We start from the raw sequence: 18,886 nt of genomic DNA, 5'->3' as shown, positions 1-18,886 counted from the left end.
ATTTACACACAACGATTATCGCTCAAAAGATGGCTTTTCAGCAAATTTTGAGCGATAATCGTGTCTAAATCGGCCTTTAGTCCATACCAAGCCTGGTACCGTACATTGTATAGCGGCTGTGTCTAGTATTGCTGCTCAATTCTGTTCACTTGGGATATTCCAGAGCTGCTCTCAGACGATGTCACTGATGGACGTTACGGTCCTGAGAAGAGGCTAGGGCGTTCACCTGAGCGCTGTGGCCTCTTCGATCAGCTGATTGGCTAGATCCTGAGCAGCAGACCCCCACGGATCAACTACTGATAACCTATCCAGAGGACCTCAATATTTAGACCTGGAAAACCCCTTTAACCCCTTCCAGATTCAATGCTTTTTCGTTTTTATTTATGAGATCCCCACCAATCTCCAGAATGGGACTCCCAATCCCCATTCTGCCTGCCATTGCGGGGGTCACTTCATTCCCCACGGTGACATGAACATGAAGGGAGCTCCGGGCCGAGAATGAGCGCCCGCTGATTCATTCATTTCAATACATCACTTTTTCTTCAATGTTTTTCTGGAGTGCCCGCACCAGACAGAGTTCACCATGCGGGATAAGTAACGTGATATTTTAAGAAATTACATTTACGGATGCTCTAATACCAATTTTTTTTAAAGCAACGGCGGGAAAAAGAAGGGATGGGGGGAGGGTTCAACTTAATATCTCTTCAATTTACTATTAATTAAATAAAATTTAATATTATTTTTACTTTTCATTTCCATCCACACAGGGGACTTGAACTAGCGATTATGTGATTACAAGTACAATACACTGCAATGTATCAGTACTGTAGGATGTTGTACTGTTGCAGGCATTCTATTAAGTTGTTCCACAGGCAGGGTTTAAAAGGACGACATCCATGGCAACCCCTCAGCACCTCACAATTGTGTCAGGGGTGATGATGCCCCTCAGCTTGCTGCACAGTTGCGCGGTCAGCTATGACTACATCAGCTGCAAACTGAGCTAACTGATTGTTTTCGCTGCTGACCGCTTACTTCCACAAGGTACGGAGCGGGTTCATCTCCTAAATCCACTCCATACACCCTTCCCAACTGCACAATGTAAATATACGTCATGTGGTTGCAATTAGAAGGAAGGTATGATTTTGTTTAGGAAACACTGCCCCTCCTGTCCAATGCCGCGTCTGGTATTGCAGCTCAGCCTCCATCACTTGGAAATTGAAATACCAGACACATGGACAGGAGGGGCAAACCCAGACAATCCCCCTCAGGTTTATTTAGGAGGACTCCTTTATATTCAGTTTGAGCGTCAGGAGGAGTGACATATAATCACACGTCCGGGATTGATGACCATTAGCAGAACTGCGGAGCATTGGCAGGACTTACCATGTGCCTGGTAATAGTCGGAGGCTCTGGTGATGGACACGGCAGCGGCATGTACTGGCGCCTTCACCAGAGATGGACTAATAGATGAGCTGCGTTTATAGAGGTTTTCTGCTGTCGGAGGGGTCTGCAAGACAAAGCAAATAAGATAAGGCTGCCATACAAGTAATATGTAATGTGGCGCCCCCCACGGGGAGGAGGCAGCATGTCACATGCGGCAGCCCCCGAGACTCTACTGCAAATTAACCATCATAAGTGTCGCTGTCTGGATACACTGCGCAGCATCATCAAAGCAGGCAGTTCTGTAAACTTTCTAATATACACTATGTTGACAAAAGTATTGGCCCCCCAGCAGTCCTGTGCGGTCAGGTGATCTGTGAGCATTAGGTATAAAGGAGAGGATCCCACAGGAGAGCCCAGTATAGAAACCATCAGATGCCCCCAGGTGTGGAGCTGACAATGGGGTCTGGTGGGGGGATGTCACCAGGTGTAGAGCTGACAACGGAGTCTGGTGGGGGATGTCACCAGGTGTAGAGCTGACAACGGAGTCTGGTGGTGGGATGTCACCAGGTGTAGAGCTGACAACAAGGTCTGGTGGGGGAATGTCACCAGGTGTAGGGCTGACAACGGGGTCTGGTGGGGGGATGTCACCAGGTGTAGAGCTGACAACGGGGTCTGGCGGTGGGATGTCACCAGGTGTAGGGCTGACAACGGGGTCTGGCGGGGGGATGTCACCAGGTGTAGGGCTGACAACGGGGTCTGGCGGGGGGATGCCCACAGGTGTAGAGCCGACAACGGGGTCTGGTGGTGGGATGTCACCAGCTGTAGAGCTGACAACGGGGTCTGGTGGTGGGATGTCACCAGGTGTAGAGCTGACAACGGGGTCTGGTGGTGGGATGTCACCAGGTGTAGAGCTGACAACGGGGTCTGGTGGTGGGATGTCACCAGGTGTAGAGCTGACAACGGGGTCTGGTGGTGGGATGTCACCAGGTGTAGAGCTGACAACGGGGTCTGGTGGTGGGATCTCACCAGGTGTAGAACTGACAACAGGGTCTGGTGGTGGGATGTCACCAGGTGTAGAACTGACAACGGGGTCTGGTGGTGGGATGTCACCAGGTGTAGAGCTGACAACGGGGTCTGGTGGTGGGATGTCACCAGGTGTAGAGCTGACAACGGGGTCTGGTGGTGGGATGTCACCAGGTGTAGAGCTGACAACGGGGTCTGGTGGTGGGATGTCACCAGGTGTGGAGCTGACAATGGGGTCTGGTGGTGGGATGTCACCAGGTGTGGAGCTGACAACGGGGTCTGGTGATGGGATGTCACCAGGTGTGGAGTTGACAACGGGGTCTGGTGGTGGGATGTCACCAGGTGTGGAGTTGACAATGGGGTCTGGTGGTGGGATGTCACCAGGTGTAGAGCTTACAACGGGGTCTGATGGTGGGATGTCACCAGGTGTAGAGATGACAACAGGGTCTGGTGGTGGGATGTCACCAGGTGTAGAGCTGACAACGGGGTCTGGTGGTGGGATGTCACCAGGTGTAGAGCTGACAACGGGGTCTGGTGGTGGGATGTCACCAGGTGTGGAGCTGACAACGGGGTCTGGTGGTGGGATGTCACCAGGTGTGGAGTTGACAAAGGGGTCTGGTGGTGGGATGTCACCAGGTGTAGAGCAGACAACGGGGTCTGATGGTGGGATGTCACCAGGTGTAGAGCTGACAACGGGGTCTGGTGGTGGGATGTCACCAGGTGTAGAGCTGACAACGGGGTCTGGTGGTGGGATGTCACCAGGTGTAGAGCTGACAACGGGGTCAAGTGGTGGGATGTCACCAGGTGTAAAGCTGACAACGGGGTCTGGTGGTGGGATGTCACCAGGTGTAAAGCTGACAACAGGGTCTGGTGGTGGGATGTCACCAGGTGTAGAGCTGACAACGGGGTCTGGTGGTGGGATGTCACTAGGTGTAGAGCCGACAACGGGGTCAGGTGGGGGAATGTCACCAGGTGTGTAGCCGACAATGGGGTCCAGTAGGGGGATGTCATCAGGTATAGAGCCGACAACGGGGTCTGGTGGGGATGTCACCAGGTGTAGAGCCGACGACGGGATCTGGCGGTGGGATGTCACCAGGTGTGGAGTTGACAACGGGGTCTGGTGGTGGGATGTCACCAGGTGTAGAGCTGACAACGGGGTCTGATGGTGGGATGTCACCAGGTGTAGAGCTGACAACAGGGTCTGGTGGTGGGATGTCACCAGGTGTAGAGCTGACAACGGGGTCTGGTGGTGGGATGTCACCAGGTGTAGAGTTGACAACGGGGTCTGGTGGTGGGATGTCACCAGGTGTGGAGTTGACAACGGGGTCTGGTGGTGGGATGTCACCAGGTGTAGAGCTGACAACGGGGTCTGATGGTGGGATGTCACCAGGTGTAGAGCTGACAACGGGGTCTGGTGGTGGGATGTCACCAGGTGTAGAGCTGACAACGGGGTCTGGTGGTGGGATGTCACCAGGTGTAGAGCTGACAACGGGGTCTGGTGGTGGGATGTCACCAGGTGTAGAGCTGACAACGGGGTCTGGTGGTGGGATGTCACCAGGTGTAGAGCCGACAACGGGGTCAGGTGGGGGAATGTCACCAGGTGTGTAGCCGACAATGGGGTCCAGTAGGGGGATGTCATCAGGTATAGAGCCGACAACGGGGTCTGGTGGGGATGTCACCAGGTGTAGAGCCGACGACGGGATCTGGCGGTGGGATGTCACCAACCAATCAGTAGGGGACATTGTAGCTTTTGGACCTTCCAGAGTCCACTCTTGGCCATGTCATTGGGAGATGGAAGCCATCCGTTGGGTGCGGTGGCGCCACATTCAGGGAGACCTCATAAACTGATAGAACGTGGACAACGAAGCCTTGTATGAGCTGTGAAGACATCACACAAATCGTCTGCCCTCGCTCAGGAGGTCTCACCGGCCATTGGAACATCCATTAGCATCAGGACCCTTTGTAGGGAACTGCATGCGAAGGGTTAACATGGATAAGCAAAGCAGTGAATGCACAGAGGCGCCCGCGATGGGGTTCGGAGCGACGGACTGCAAGTTAGTGGAAGCAAGTGTTGTGGACAACGAAGCCTTGTATGAGCTGTGAAGACATCACACACATTGTCTGCCCTCACTCAGGAGGTCTTGCCGGCCATTGGCACATCCATTAGCACCAGAACCCTCCGTAGGGAACTGCATGCGTAGGGTTACCATGGATGAGCGGCTGCACACAACATCAAAGCAGTGAATGCACAGAGGTGCCTGCGATGGGGCTCGGAGCGACGGACTGTAAGTGAGTGGAAGCAAGTGTTGTGGACAGATGAACCACAGCACACCATCTTCAGATCGGATGGCAGCAGTTGGGTGTGGCGGTTGCCTGGAGAGCGGTTTCTACTTGACTGTATCGTCCCAACAGTGAAGTTTGGAGGAGGTTCTGTTATGATGTGGGAGGTGGATGGAGGGGGTTCTGCTGGGAAGGACTAGAGCCATTGGTTATAGTGAAGTCCACCCTCAAGGCCAATGGGTACAGAGACATTCCGGATAATGTGGCATCACCTGCCCTGGGCAATACTCTGGTACAGCTCCGTGTCTACCAACATGACCGAGCACCATGTCGTACGGCACGCAGTGGTGAGGCTTGGTTTGAGAAGGAGAACATCTGCAAACTTCAAAGTCCGGACCTCAATCCCATCGAGCATCTTTGGGACAAACTAGAATGCTGTATCCGTGTACGCCCAACACACCCATCATCCTCCCATCCCTATCTGAAGCTCTCCGTGAGGAATGGAGGCAAATCCCTCCACACATCTATGGGAATCTGGTGGAAAGCGGCCAAGGAGGGTTACTGCAGTCATGGAGGCCAAAGGCGGCCCAACACTGGATGGAAAAATGTGAATAAAATCCAATTTCATCACCTTCTATGTGTGTCCCAATATTTTTCTCAACATAGTGTACTTTGTATTTCACTTTCTCACCATTTTCAAGATCTCTGCTTGCTGTCAGTGACAGGAAACATCATGGTTTAGATCCAGAGGCTAAACACATGTATAGAACCATTACTTCCCAAAGTTCAGTGCTTGATACTCTGTGGGGGTCAGATGCATCAGCCTGGTGCTCAGGAGAGTAATTTGTACTTTTGCTATGTTTAGTTCACAGAAGATGGATTGCACTGCTACACTGTACCAAAATGTCAGCCACGAGAAGAAGCAATAGATCAGGGGTATAAAAATAATGTATCCAGTCACTGACTGTGCAGAAATCTTAGAGGTAGTGAAAGAAAGATGCAGAACTTTGCAATCCCCAATGCTGAAGCTTTATATACATCTTCTGGCCCAGGCAGGTCTCTAGCATGCAGCCCACCCCTCAGTGCATCCCCCTCGTCCCACTTCACTCACCATGCCAGGAGCAGCCGGAATCTGAAGAATGACCGCCGAACTGACAGGCAGAAGCTTGCGCTGTAGGGTCACATCTTGTCCCGCGAGGCTGGAGCAAGTGGCAGGGCTTTGTCTGTGCCCATTAGTCTCAGCGCATGTGGACGGAGTTTCCAGCGCTGCCAGGGATGTGATGGGTGGAGAGCTGAGACACTGTGCTGATGAGCTGACCTGGGCAAGGGGCAGCACCGGGCGAGGCTGAATCTGCAGCAGCTTTTGTGGCTGTATGAGCTGCGGGGAGCAAACTGCAAGGAAAGCAGAGATACAGTCAGCCGCTGGCATCTGGTCTATCGTCACTCCATTGTCGCCAGTCGTTCTGTTTCATCTCACTGAAACTCAGAGCCTGCTGAGAAGTTTCTTGCTCTGTAAGACCTGTTTCACACGGCCAAGAAGCTCGCAGGAGATCGGTGCATTGCCAGAGCCCCAAACTCACACAAGTATGTCCCCCCCATTCTTTTGACTGGAGTCATGTACATGTCCTATCTTTTGGCATTCCTCAGAACGCATCGCTCATTGTTATTAAAGGGACAGTAAAAGACACGGCCAGTGCGGAGCGAGGATTCCCATTGAAGTTAACCCGACAGGGAGCCACTCAAAACAGGCCCTGGGCAGGCAGAGATGGCCGGGACTGGGGGGCCGTAAGACCCAACAATTGTCCTGTGTAATACTACAATGGCTGCTATAGATACTACCCAATCATACTGCCTGATGCTATACACACTATCCATACCCAACTATACTGCCTGATGCTATACACACTATCCATACCCAATCATACTGCCTGATGCTATACACACTATCCATACCCAACTATACTGCCTGATGCTATACACACTATCCATACCCAACTATACTGCCTGATGCTATACACACTATCCATACCCAATCATACTGCCTGATGCTATACACTATACACACTATCCATACCCAACTATACTGCCTGATGCTATACACACTATCCATACCCAACTATACTGCCTGATGCTATACACACTATCCATACCCAATCATACTGCCTGATGCTATACACACTATCCATACCCAACTATACTGCCTGATGCTATACACACTATCCATCCCCAACTATACTGCCTGATGCTATACACTATACACACTATCCATCCCCAACTATACTGCCTGATGCTATACACACTATCCATCCCCAATCATACTGCCTGATGCTATACACACTATCCATACCCAATCATACTGCCTGATGCTATACACACTATCCATACCCAATCATACTGCCTGATGCTGTACACACTATCCATACCCAATCATACTGCCTGATGCTATACACACTATCCATACCCAATCATACTGCCTGATGCTATACACACTATCCATACCCAATCATACTGCCTGATGCTATACACACTATCCATACCCAATCATACTGCCTGATGCTATACACACTATCCATACCCAATCATACTGCCTGATGCTATACACACTATCCGTACCCAATCATACTGCCTGATGCTATACACACTATCCGTACCCAATCATACTGCCTGATGCTATACACACTATCCGTACCCAACTATACTGCCTGATGCTATACACACTATCCGTACCCAATCATACTGCCTGATGCTATACACACTATCCGTACCCAATCATACTGCCTGATGCTATACACACTATCCATACCCAATCATACTGCCTGATGCTATACACACTATCCATACCCAATCATACTGCCTGATGCTATACACACTATCCATACCCAATCATACTGCCTGATGCTATACACACTATCCATACCCAATCATACTGCCTGATGCTATACACACTATCCATACCCAATCATACTGCCTGATGCTATACACACTATCCATACCCAATCATACTGCCTGATGCTATACACACTATCCATACCCAATCATACTGCCTGATGCTATACACACTATCCATACCCAACTATACTGCCTGATGCTATACACACTATCCATACCCAACTATACTGCCTGATACTATACACACTATCCATACCCAATCATACTTCCTGATGCTATACACACTATCCATACCCAATCATACTGCCTGATGCTATACACACTATCCATACCCAACTATACTGCCTGATGCTATACACACTATCCATACCCAATCATACTGCCTGATACTATACACACTATCCATACCCAATCATACTGCCTGATACTATACACACTATCCATACCCAATCATACTGCCTGATGCTATACACACTATCCATACCCAATCATACTGCCTGATGCTATACACACTATCCATACCCAATCATACTGCCTGATGCTATACACACTATCCATACCCAATCATACTGCCTGATGCTATACACACTATCCATACCCAATCATACTGCCTGATGCTATACACACTATCCATACCCAACTATACTGCCTGATGCTATACACACTATCCATACCCAACTATACTGCCTGATACTATACACACTATCCATACCCAATCATACTTCCTGATGCTATACACACTATCCATACCCAATTATACTGCCTGATACTATACACACTATCCATACCCAATCATACTGCCTGATACTATACACACTATCCATACCCAATCATACTGCCTGATACTATACACACTATCCATACCCAATCATACTGCCTGATACTATACACACTATCCATACCCAACTATACTGCCTGATGCTATACACACTATCCATACCCAATCATACTGCCTGATACTATACACACTATCCATACCCAATCATACTGCCTGATGCTATACACACTATCCATACCCAATCATACTGCCTGATGCTATACACTATACACACTATCCATACCCAACTATACTGCCTGATGCTATACACACTATCCATACCCAACTATACTGCCTGATGCTATACACACTATCCATACCCAACTATACTGCCTGATGCTATACACACTATCCATACCCAACTATACTGCCTGATGCTATACACACTATCCATACCCAACTATACTGCCTGATGCTATACACACTATCCATACCCAACTATACTGCCTGATGCTATACACACTATCCATACCCAACTATACTGCCTGATGCTATACACACTATCCATACCCAACCATACTGCCTGATGCTATACACACTATCCATACCCAACTATACTGCCTGATGCTATACACACTATCCATACCCAATCATACTGCCTGATGCTATACACACTATCCATACCCAATCATACTGCCTGATGCTATACACACTATCCATACCCAATCATACTGCCTGATGCTATACACACTATCCATACCCAATCATACTGCCTGATGCTATACACACTATCCATACCCAATCATACTGCCTGCTAGCTCTACTGCCCACTTTGATACGGCTTGATCTTCATTACTATCCATTCCCCTAGTTTCTGTCTATAGTAACTAAAGGCCCATTTAGGCACAATGATTAAAAGACATCTTTTGAGCGATAATCGTTGTGTGCATTTACACGGCAAGACGATCGCTCAAAATTCGCTCAAACGGCAGTTTGTGTGACAGTTTTGAGCGTTCACTGTGCATAAGTGTGTAAATGAAGGTTCACGCTGCATGCAGAAGACAAGCGGGACCGCCATCTTCTGCATACAGCCGTTGTCTTCTCAGAGAGCTTAGTTGGTATGCAGCTGAGTGCTCCGAGCGGGCTATGCAGAGGACAAACTGGGCCGCTTGTCTTCTGTACACAGCTGTTTTCTTCCCGGAGAGCTCAGCTGGTATCCAGCTGAGCGCTCCAAGCAGAGTATACAGAACACAGCTGCAATGCTGTCTTCTGCATACTCCTGCTGTGTCCACAGAGCACTCAGCTGGTATCCAGCTGAGCGCTCCGAGCAGAGTATACAGAACACAGCTGGAGCGCTGTCTTCTTTATACTCGGCTATGTTCTCCGAGTGGGATACCAGCTGAAACAATAATATCAGCGGTATGCCGTTGAGAACTCAGCGCGCGGCTCTGATAAGGCACATCGGTCCCCTTCAGCTTGCTGAAAGACAACGATGAACGATTCGTTCACGAAAACTGCATGATGTCCGTGCAGTTAGACCCAACAATTCTCGTTGGGTCTAAATGGGCCCTAACTATAGTGCCTGCCCCTATATATACTGACAACCATCCCCACTTATAGTGACCACCACCATCTACACTGCCTACTCCTATCTGTACATAGTGCTCACTAGATTGCCTGCTCCCACATATACGGACTGCAGTTTATACTTCCCGCTGCTGATCGCCATCTATTCTTCCCCGCTGGTTGTAATCCCCAGTCTCTGACATCCCTGCTATCACTGATCTGCCAGGCTTTCCCGGCACGCAGCAGCTGAGCAAGGGCCCCGGCTGGGACAGAGGGCATCATTACCTGGGGCAGCAGATTTGCATAGTATTAAAGGTCTTTTGTGGCAGAGTTTTACATGAAAACAAAGGGTTGTGTCGGCGCCTGCGGAAGCCACCATAACAGTGACGACCGAGCGGGACACAGAAGGTAGTCCAGGGGATGAGGAAGAGACCGAGGTGTTGGCCCCTCACCCTCTGTCTGCCCCTTCCTCTACGGATCGGAGCATAAAGGTGGGCGCCTTGATTGCCTCACTGACCTGTAAGGAGCAGCTGATGACAGGAGATGCAGGACGATCATCGTAAGAAGCGTCACATCTAGAACCAGGGGCCGGGTGTCCATCACCTAACCACCTGGTGATGTTTAGGCACGCAGTATGCAAAAATCTGATAAGAGAATCCATAGCCACCAACGTACTTATACTGATGAGCCATAACACTCCTCCCACGGGGGTCTGCAGAAACGCTGCGGTTTTCAGCGTTGCCTTTACTACGTTTTCAGCAAGGTTGGCAAGCATTTTGACAGCGTTTTCAGCACAGCGGAGAACGTAGCCCAGGAAGCTGGAAACTTTTTTTCAGACTCGCTGGCATAGCAACCTGCGTCCAACGCGATAAAAACACAGTACAAAGTTGTGCCGCGTTTTTGGCAGCGCCGAGAACGCAGCCCATTCACTTCAATGGGAGACACTGCGCTGTCAGCCCTGTGTGAGCCGCCCCACTGAAATGAATGGGAGCGTTGTACAAAAACGCCCGTGTGAGGGAGGCCCAAGGCTGGGTGGGCAGAACGAATACTCCGTGATTGTACCGCGCTTCTACAGCGGTTCTGATGGGCACTTTAATTGCACTCATAGTCAGAGTCTGAAAACCGCATCCGTTACATGGCACATCGCTGCGGTTCGGCCGCGTGGTTTTCAGCTGAGCGGCGCCTACAGGTGGAAATACATTGAAATCAAGTGCAAAGAAAATGTATATCACAAGAGCAGTAAAATCACGGTGTGACGGCCCCTAAAACCACTGACGGGAGGTGAAAAGCACGGATTATTTGATCCAGAGACTCTGGTGTATGTCAGGGGGGGATAGATCAGGCAGCAATCGGTCAGTTCTTGGGGAAGCATAAGGCTGGGTTCCCACGGTATGGAAATCTCGCGGGTTGGCCGCACCGAAAAACCGTGAGATTTCCGCAGGATAAGTGCTGCTTCAGAATCCGTGGCAGGTCGCTGTGGGTTTTGGAGCGGTTCGTCCGCCGGCATTCCGCTGTGGCTTTCTCTCCCCATAGAGAGGAGTGAGGCAGCAACAGAAAAAAAAAAAAAAAGAATTGGCATCCTGTGGCTGTCAATTGCACGCCGCAGGGTCCGCTCCGCGCGGCTTTGCCGTGACCGATTGGCCGCCCGTGTGGACCAGATTTTTGCAAAATCTCATCCACATGGCTAGCTAATCCCGGGATCAGGAGCCGCGGGCGGATTTGCCGCACATAAACTCTGCACAGTGTGAACATAGCCTAAGGATCTGAGTGATGTGTAGGTGACTGGTCGAGCATTTCCAGGACGGCTGGTCCTCTGGGGTGTTCCCGGTATGTAGCGGTTAGTACTAGCTGAGTGATCGTACTCAAAGTGGTCAGAAATGGCTGCCCATCCAAGTGAAAGAATGTCTGAAGTGGGGACCGCAAGGCTCTGTCCTAGTCCCGGGGTTGGTCAGCATTTTCCTTGTACAGATGAGAATAGGGCTGATCCCTCTGCACTGTGACAGCCCTTCAGATATTTGTAGGCAGCTATTAAGTCTCCTCTCAGCCTTCTCTTCTGCTAAACATTCCCAGATCCTTTACCCGTTCCTCATGGGACATGGTCTGCAGACCGCTCACCATCTTGGTAACTCTTCTCTGGTATAAAGTCCAGCAGAAGAGGTTAACCCCTACACAGCCAATAATGTGGCTGAGCCCTATACAATTCTGTATCAGAGACTGATCCCTATAGTTAGAGCAGCTCCCCACTATACAGCTCAGAATTAGAGGCGAGATTCTATACAGCTCAGTAATGCATCCTTACACCTGTACAGTCCAGCTATAGTAGCTGACCCTCTATACAGTCATGTAAGGCTGATCCCCGTACAGTCCAGTGACAGGGACCCCCACCTACACAGTGCAGTATTCGCAGCCGATCCCTATAGACTACAGTAATAGACATGGGGGTCATTTAATATCATCTATCCAAGACCCAGCAGATATTTCACACAGTGTGGCCGGCTCCCCTCGGACGTCTCTGGGACGGGTAGATGCCTGTGAAGTGCGCACAGTGGTCTCCATTGTCTCGGTTCTCGCTGCGTTAATCTGTTCCCTGCGGCTCCTGCTTCTCGTCAGGTCCCATAAATATTTAATCAGGTCATGTCTGGCAGGCCTCTGGCACACATGGGGTTAATATAAAGCCTGGGGTTGAAGCAATGGTGGATCAATTATTTATATTTGTGGGGGCTGTTTCTATGACAACCACTGCTTCATCTTAGTGTGCGAGTCAGGGGTGGGGGGCGAAAAGTCTGTAGAATGCGGCGTACAGAGACAAGATCCGGAGGGGGAATCCCTAAATGTACCATATATTGGGGTACAGGGTCACTACCAGTGTGGTCAGTCATGTATTATATATTGGGGTACAGGGTCACTACCAGTGTGGTCAGTCATGTAGTATATATTGGGGTACAGGGTCACTACCAGTGTGGTCAGTCATGTAGTATATATTGGGGTACAGGGTCACTACCAGTGTGGTCAGTCATGTAGTATATATTGGGGTACAGGGTCACTACCAGTGTGGTCAGTCATGTAGTATATATTGGGGTACAGGGTCACTACCAGTGTGGTCAGTCATGTAGTATATATTGGGGTACAGTGTAACAACCAGTGTGGTCAGTCATGTAGTATATATTGGGGTACATGGTCACTACCAGTGTGGTCAGTCATGTACTATATATTGGGGTACAGGGTCACTACCAGTGTGGTCAGTCACGTACTATATATTGGGGTACAGGGTCACTACCAGTGTGGTCAGTCATGTAGTATATATTGGGGTACAGGGTCACTACCAGTGTGGTCAGTCATGTAGTATATATTGGGGTACAGGGTCACTACCAGTGTGGTCAGTCATGTAGTATATATTGGGGTACAGGGTCACTACCAGTGTGGTCAGTCATGTAGTATATATTGGGGTACAGTGTAACAACCAGTGTGGTCAGTCATGTAGTATATATTGGGGTACATGGTCACTACCAGTGTGGTCAGTCATGTACTATATATTGGGGTACAGGGTCACTACCAGTGTGGTCAGTCATGTACTATATATTGGGGTACAGGGTCACTACCAGTGTGGTCAGTCATGTAGTATATATTAGGGTACAGGGTCACTACCAGTGTGGTCAGTCATGTAGTATATATTGGGGTACAGGGTCACTACCAGTGTGGTCAGTCATGTAGTATATATTAGGGTACAGGGTCACTAGCAGTGTGGTCAGTCATGTAGTATATATTTGGGCACAGGGTCACTACCAGTATGGTCAGTCATGTACTATATATTGGGGTACAGGGTCACTACCAGTGTGGTCAGTCATGTAGTATATATTGGGGTACAGTAACTACCAGTGTGGTCAGTCACGTACTATATATTGGGGTACAGGGTCACTACCAGTGTGGTCAGTCATGTAGTATATATTGGGGTACAGGTTCACTACCAGTGTGGTCAGTCAAGCAGTATATATTGGGGTACAGGGTCACTACCAGTGTGGTCAGTCATGTACTATATATTGGGGTACATGGTCACTACCAGTATGGTCAGTCATGTACTATATATTGGGGTACAGGGTCACTACCAGTGTGGTCAGTCATGTACTATATATTGGGGTACAGGGTCACTACCATTATGGTCAGTCATGTAGTATATATTGGGGTACAGGGTCACTACCAGTGTGGTCAGTCATGTAGTATATATTTGGGTACAGGGTCACTACCAGTGTGGTCAGTCATGTAGTATATATTGGGGCACAGGGTCACTACCAGTGTGGTCAGTCATGTAGTATATATTGGGGTACAGGGTCACTACCAGTATGGTCAGTCATGTAGTATATATTGGGGTACAGGGTCACTACCAGTGTGGTCAGTCATGTAGTATATATTGGGGTACAGGGTCACTACCAGTGTGGTCAGTCATGTACTATATATTGGGGTACATGGTCACTACCAGTATGGTCAGTCATGTACTATATATTGGGGTACAGGGTCACTACCAGTGTGGTCAGTCATGTAGTATATATTTGGGGCACAGGGTCACTACCAGTATGGTCAGTCATGTAGTATATATTGGGGTACAGGGTCACTACCAGTGTGGTCAGTCACGTAGTATATATTGGGGTACAGCGTCACTACCAGTGTGGTCAGTCACGTACTATATATTGGGGTACAGGGTCACTACCAGTGTGGTCAGTCATGTAGTATATATTGGGGTACAGGGTCACTACCAGTGTGGTCAGTCATGTAGTATATATTTGGGTACAGGGTCACTACCATTATGGTCAGTCATGTAGTATATATTGGGGTACAGGGTCACTACCAGTGTGGTCAGTCACGTATTATATATTGGGGTACAGGGTCACTACCAGTGTGGTCAGTCACGTAGTATATATTGGGGTACAGGGTCACTACCAGTATGGTCAGTCATGTAGTATATATTGGGGTACAGGATCACTACCAGTGTGGTCAGTCATGTACTATATATTGGGGTACAGGGTCACTACCAGTATGGTCAGTCATGTAGTATATATTTGGGTACAGGGTCACTACCAGTGTGGTCAGTCATGTAGTATATATTGGGGTACAGGGTCAATACCAGTGTGGTCAGTCACGTACTATATATTGGGGTACAGGGTCACTACCAGTGTGGTCAGTCATGTACTATATATTGGGGTACAGGGTCACTACCAGTGCGGTCAGTCATGTAGTATATATTTGGGGCACAGGGTCACTACCAGTATGGTCAGTCATGTAGTATATATTGGGGTACAGGGTCACTACCAGTGTGGTCAGTCACGTAGTATATATTGGGGTACAGCGTCACTACCAGTGTGGTCAGTCACGTACTATATATTGGGGTACAGGGTCACTACCAGTGTGGTCAGTCATGTAGTATATATTGGGGTACAGGGTCACTACCAGTGTGGTCAGTCATGTAGTATATATTTGGGGCACAGGGTCACTACCAGTATGGTCAGTCATGTAGTATATATTGGGGTACAGGGTCACTACCAGTGTGGTCAGTCACGTACTATATATTGGGGTACAGGGTCACTACCAGTATGGTCAGTCATGTAGTATATATTGGGGTACAGGGTCACTACCAGTGTGGTCAGTCATGTACTATATATTTGGGCACAGGGTCACTACCAGTGTGGTCAGTCATGTACTATATATTGGGGTACAGGGTCACTACCAGTGTGGTCAGTTATGTACTATATATTGGGGTACAGGGTCACTACCAGTGTGGTCAGTTATGTAGTATATATTGGGGTACAGGGTCACTACCAGTGTGGTGAGTTATGTAGTATATATTGGGGTACAGGGTCACTACCAGTGTGGTCAGTCATGTACTATATATTGGGGTACAGGGTCACTACCAGTGTGGCCAGTCATGTAGTATATATTGGGGTACAGAGTCAATACCAGTATGGTCAGTCATGTACTATATATTGGGGTACAGGGTCACTACCAGTGTGGTCAGTCATGTAGTATATATTGGGGTACAGGGTCACTACCAGTGTGGTCAGTCATGTACTATATATTGGGGTACAGGGTCACTACCAGTGTGGTCAGTCATGTAGTATATATTTGGGGCACAGGGTCACTACCAGTATGGTCAGTCATGTAGTATATATTGGGGTACAGGGTCACTACCAGTGTGGTCAGTCATGTAGTATATATTGGGGTACAGGGTCACTACCAGTGTGGTCAGTCATGTAGTATATATTTGGGGCACAGGGTCACTACCAGTATGGTCAGTCATGTAGTATATATTGGGGTACAGGGTCACTACCAGTGTGGTCAGTCATGTAGTATATATTGGGGTACAGGGTCACTACCAGTGTGGTCAGTCACGTACTATATATTGGGGTACAGGGTCACTACCAGTGTGGTCAGTCATGTAGTATATATTGGGGTACAGGGTCACTACCAGTGTGGTCAGTCACGTACTATATATTGGGGTACAGGGTCACTACCAGTGTGGTCAGTCATGTAGTATATATTGGGGTACAGGGTCACTACCAGTGTGGTCAGTCATGTAGTATATATTTGGGGCACAGGGTCACTACCAGTATGGTCAGTCATGTAGTATATATTGGGGTACAGGGTCACTACCAGTGTGGTCAGTCATGTAGTATATATTGGGGTACAGGGTCACTACCAGTGTGGTCAGTCACGTAGTATATATTGGGGTACAGGGTCACTACCAGTATGGTCAGTCATGTAGTATATATTGGGGTACAGGGTCACTACCAGTGTGGTCAGTCATGTAGTATATATTGGGGTACAGGGTCACTACCAGTATGGTCAGTCATGTAGTATATATTTGGGTACAGGGTCACTACCAGTATGGTCAGTCATGTAGTATATATTGGGGTACAGGGTCACTACCAGTGTGGTCAGTCATGTAGTATATATTTGGGCACAGGGTCACTACCAGTATGGTCAGTCATGTACTATATATTGGGGTACAGGGTCACTACCAGTGTGGTCAGTTATGTACTATATATTGGGGTACAGGGTCACTACCAGTGTGGTCAGTTATGTAGTATATATTGGGGTACAGGGTCACTACCAGTGTGGTGAGTTATGTAGTATATATTGGGGTACAGGGTCACTACCAGTGTGGTCAGTCACGTACTATATATTGGGGTACAGGGTCACTACCAGTGTGGTCAGTCATGTACTATATATTGGTGTATAGGGAGGGTCACTACCAGTGTGGTCAGTCATGTAGTATATATTAGGGTACAGGGTCACTACCAGTGTGGTCAGTCATGTAGTATATGTTGGGGTACAGGGTCACTACCAGTGTGGTCAGTTATGTAGTATATATTGGGGTACAGGGTCACTACCAGTATGGTCAGTCATGTAGTATATATTGGGGTACAGGGTCACTACCAGTGTGGTCAGTCATGTAGTATATATTGGGGTACAGGGTCACTACCAGTGTGGTCAGTCATGTAGTATATATTGGGGTACAGGGTCACTACCAGTGTGGTCAGTCATGTAGTATATATTGGGGTACAGGGTCACTACCAGTGTGGTCAGTCATGTAGTATATATTGGGGTACAGGGTCACTACCAGTGTGGTCAGTCATGTAGTATATATTTGGGCACAGGGTGACTACCGGTGTGGTCAGTCATGTATTATATATTGGGGTACAGGGTCACTACCAGTATGGTCAGTCATGTAGTATATATTGGGGCACAGGGTCACTACCAGTGTGGTCAGTCATGTAGTATATATTGGGGTACAGGGTCACTACCAGTGTGGTCAGTCATGTAGTATATATTGGGGTACAGGGTCACTACCAGTGAGGTCAGTCATGTAGTATATATTGGGGTACAGGGTCACTACCAGTGTGGTCAGTCATGTAGTATATATTGGGGTACAGGGTCACTACCAGTGTGGTCAGTCATGTAGTATATATTGGGGTACATGGTCACTACCAGTGTGGTCAGTCATGTAGTACATATTGGGGTACAGGGTCACTACCAGTGTGGTCAGTCATGTATTATATATTGGGGTACAGGGTCACTACCAGTATGGTCAGTCATGTAGTATATATTGGGGTACAGGGTCACTACCAGTGTGGTCAGTCATGTAGTATATATTGGGGTACATGGTCACTACCAGTGTGGTCAGTCATGTAGTATACATTGGGGGTTAGGCATGTACTATATATGGGGGTACATGGTGACTGCCAGTGTGGTCAGTTATGAACCGTATATGGGGGTACAGGGTCAGGCATGAGCTATATATGGCAATGCTTGGCACCAAATAGTTGAGGCAGTCTCACCTGGAGTAATGATGGGGTGCGCTGTCACGGGGACCAGGGTCTTGCTTGCTGTGTTCTGGCTCTCGGCTGAGGTTGCACTTTGAGTAGTTTTGGTCTGTGATGCAGTCGTCACTGGTTGGGGGTTAATGGTGGCTGTGGCTGGTTTTATAGCTAAACTGGGAAGCTGTGACTGGCTGACGCCTCCTCCTCGCACAGCAAGATTCTGTACCTGAGAAGAAGATGGCGGCATCAGCGTCAGACTCTGGCCTGGCTCCGATGTCAGGAGAGCAACAGCTTTGTGTTCAGCGGGATCTGATCACGCCCCTTAGGCTGGCTTCACACGGGGCCATCGCAAAAATCATGGCAATATCGCAATTTGCTTATGAGGCGTCTGAGCGTCAGCAATGCTTTTTCCTGCAAAAATCATCTCCGCCCGGCGCAATTTTTTAGTGCGAAAGACGATAGGATTTTCTAATATTAAAAACATTAAAAAGTTCTTGGGGTGCGATAAAACGAAGACTCCGCAGGGAAACATGGGCCATAAAAAAACAAAACAAAAAGCAAAATCGCAAATGTGAAGGAAGACAATGAAAAACACGGGCGTCATAATTCATTGTGCGATTCTACTGCTGGTTCGCGATATCGCTTCTGAGGGTCAGCGCTGCTTTTTTTTTTTTCAAAA

At 48.6% G+C, this 18,886-nt stretch overlaps 1 protein-coding gene across 6 annotated transcripts in view; it reads right to left on the bottom strand.

Annotated features, from left to right (window-relative positions):
- PHC2 (polyhomeotic homolog 2) overlaps positions 1–18,886 on the bottom strand; it is a 103,904-nt gene that overhangs the window by 26,219 nt on the left and 58,799 nt on the right. For all 6 annotated transcript variants that reach the window (XM_066606223.1, XM_066606221.1, XM_066606220.1 and 3 more), the window contains 3 exons: positions 18,226–18,433; positions 5,798–6,078; positions 1,384–1,507 (listed from right to left, as the gene is read on the bottom strand). In XM_066606223.1, coding sequence (XP_066462320.1) covers positions 1,384–1,507; positions 5,798–6,078; positions 18,226–18,433 — 613 coding nt within the window. The remainder of the gene's footprint in view (positions 1–1,383; positions 1,508–5,797; positions 6,079–18,225; positions 18,434–18,886) is intronic.

Source organism: Eleutherodactylus coqui, chromosome 6, assembly GCF_035609145.1.
Source record: "Eleutherodactylus coqui strain aEleCoq1 chromosome 6, aEleCoq1.hap1, whole genome shotgun sequence".
Lineage (NCBI taxonomy): Eukaryota > Metazoa > Chordata > Amphibia > Anura > Eleutherodactylidae > Eleutherodactylus > Eleutherodactylus coqui.
This window is presented reverse-complemented; position numbering and strand designations above follow the sequence as displayed.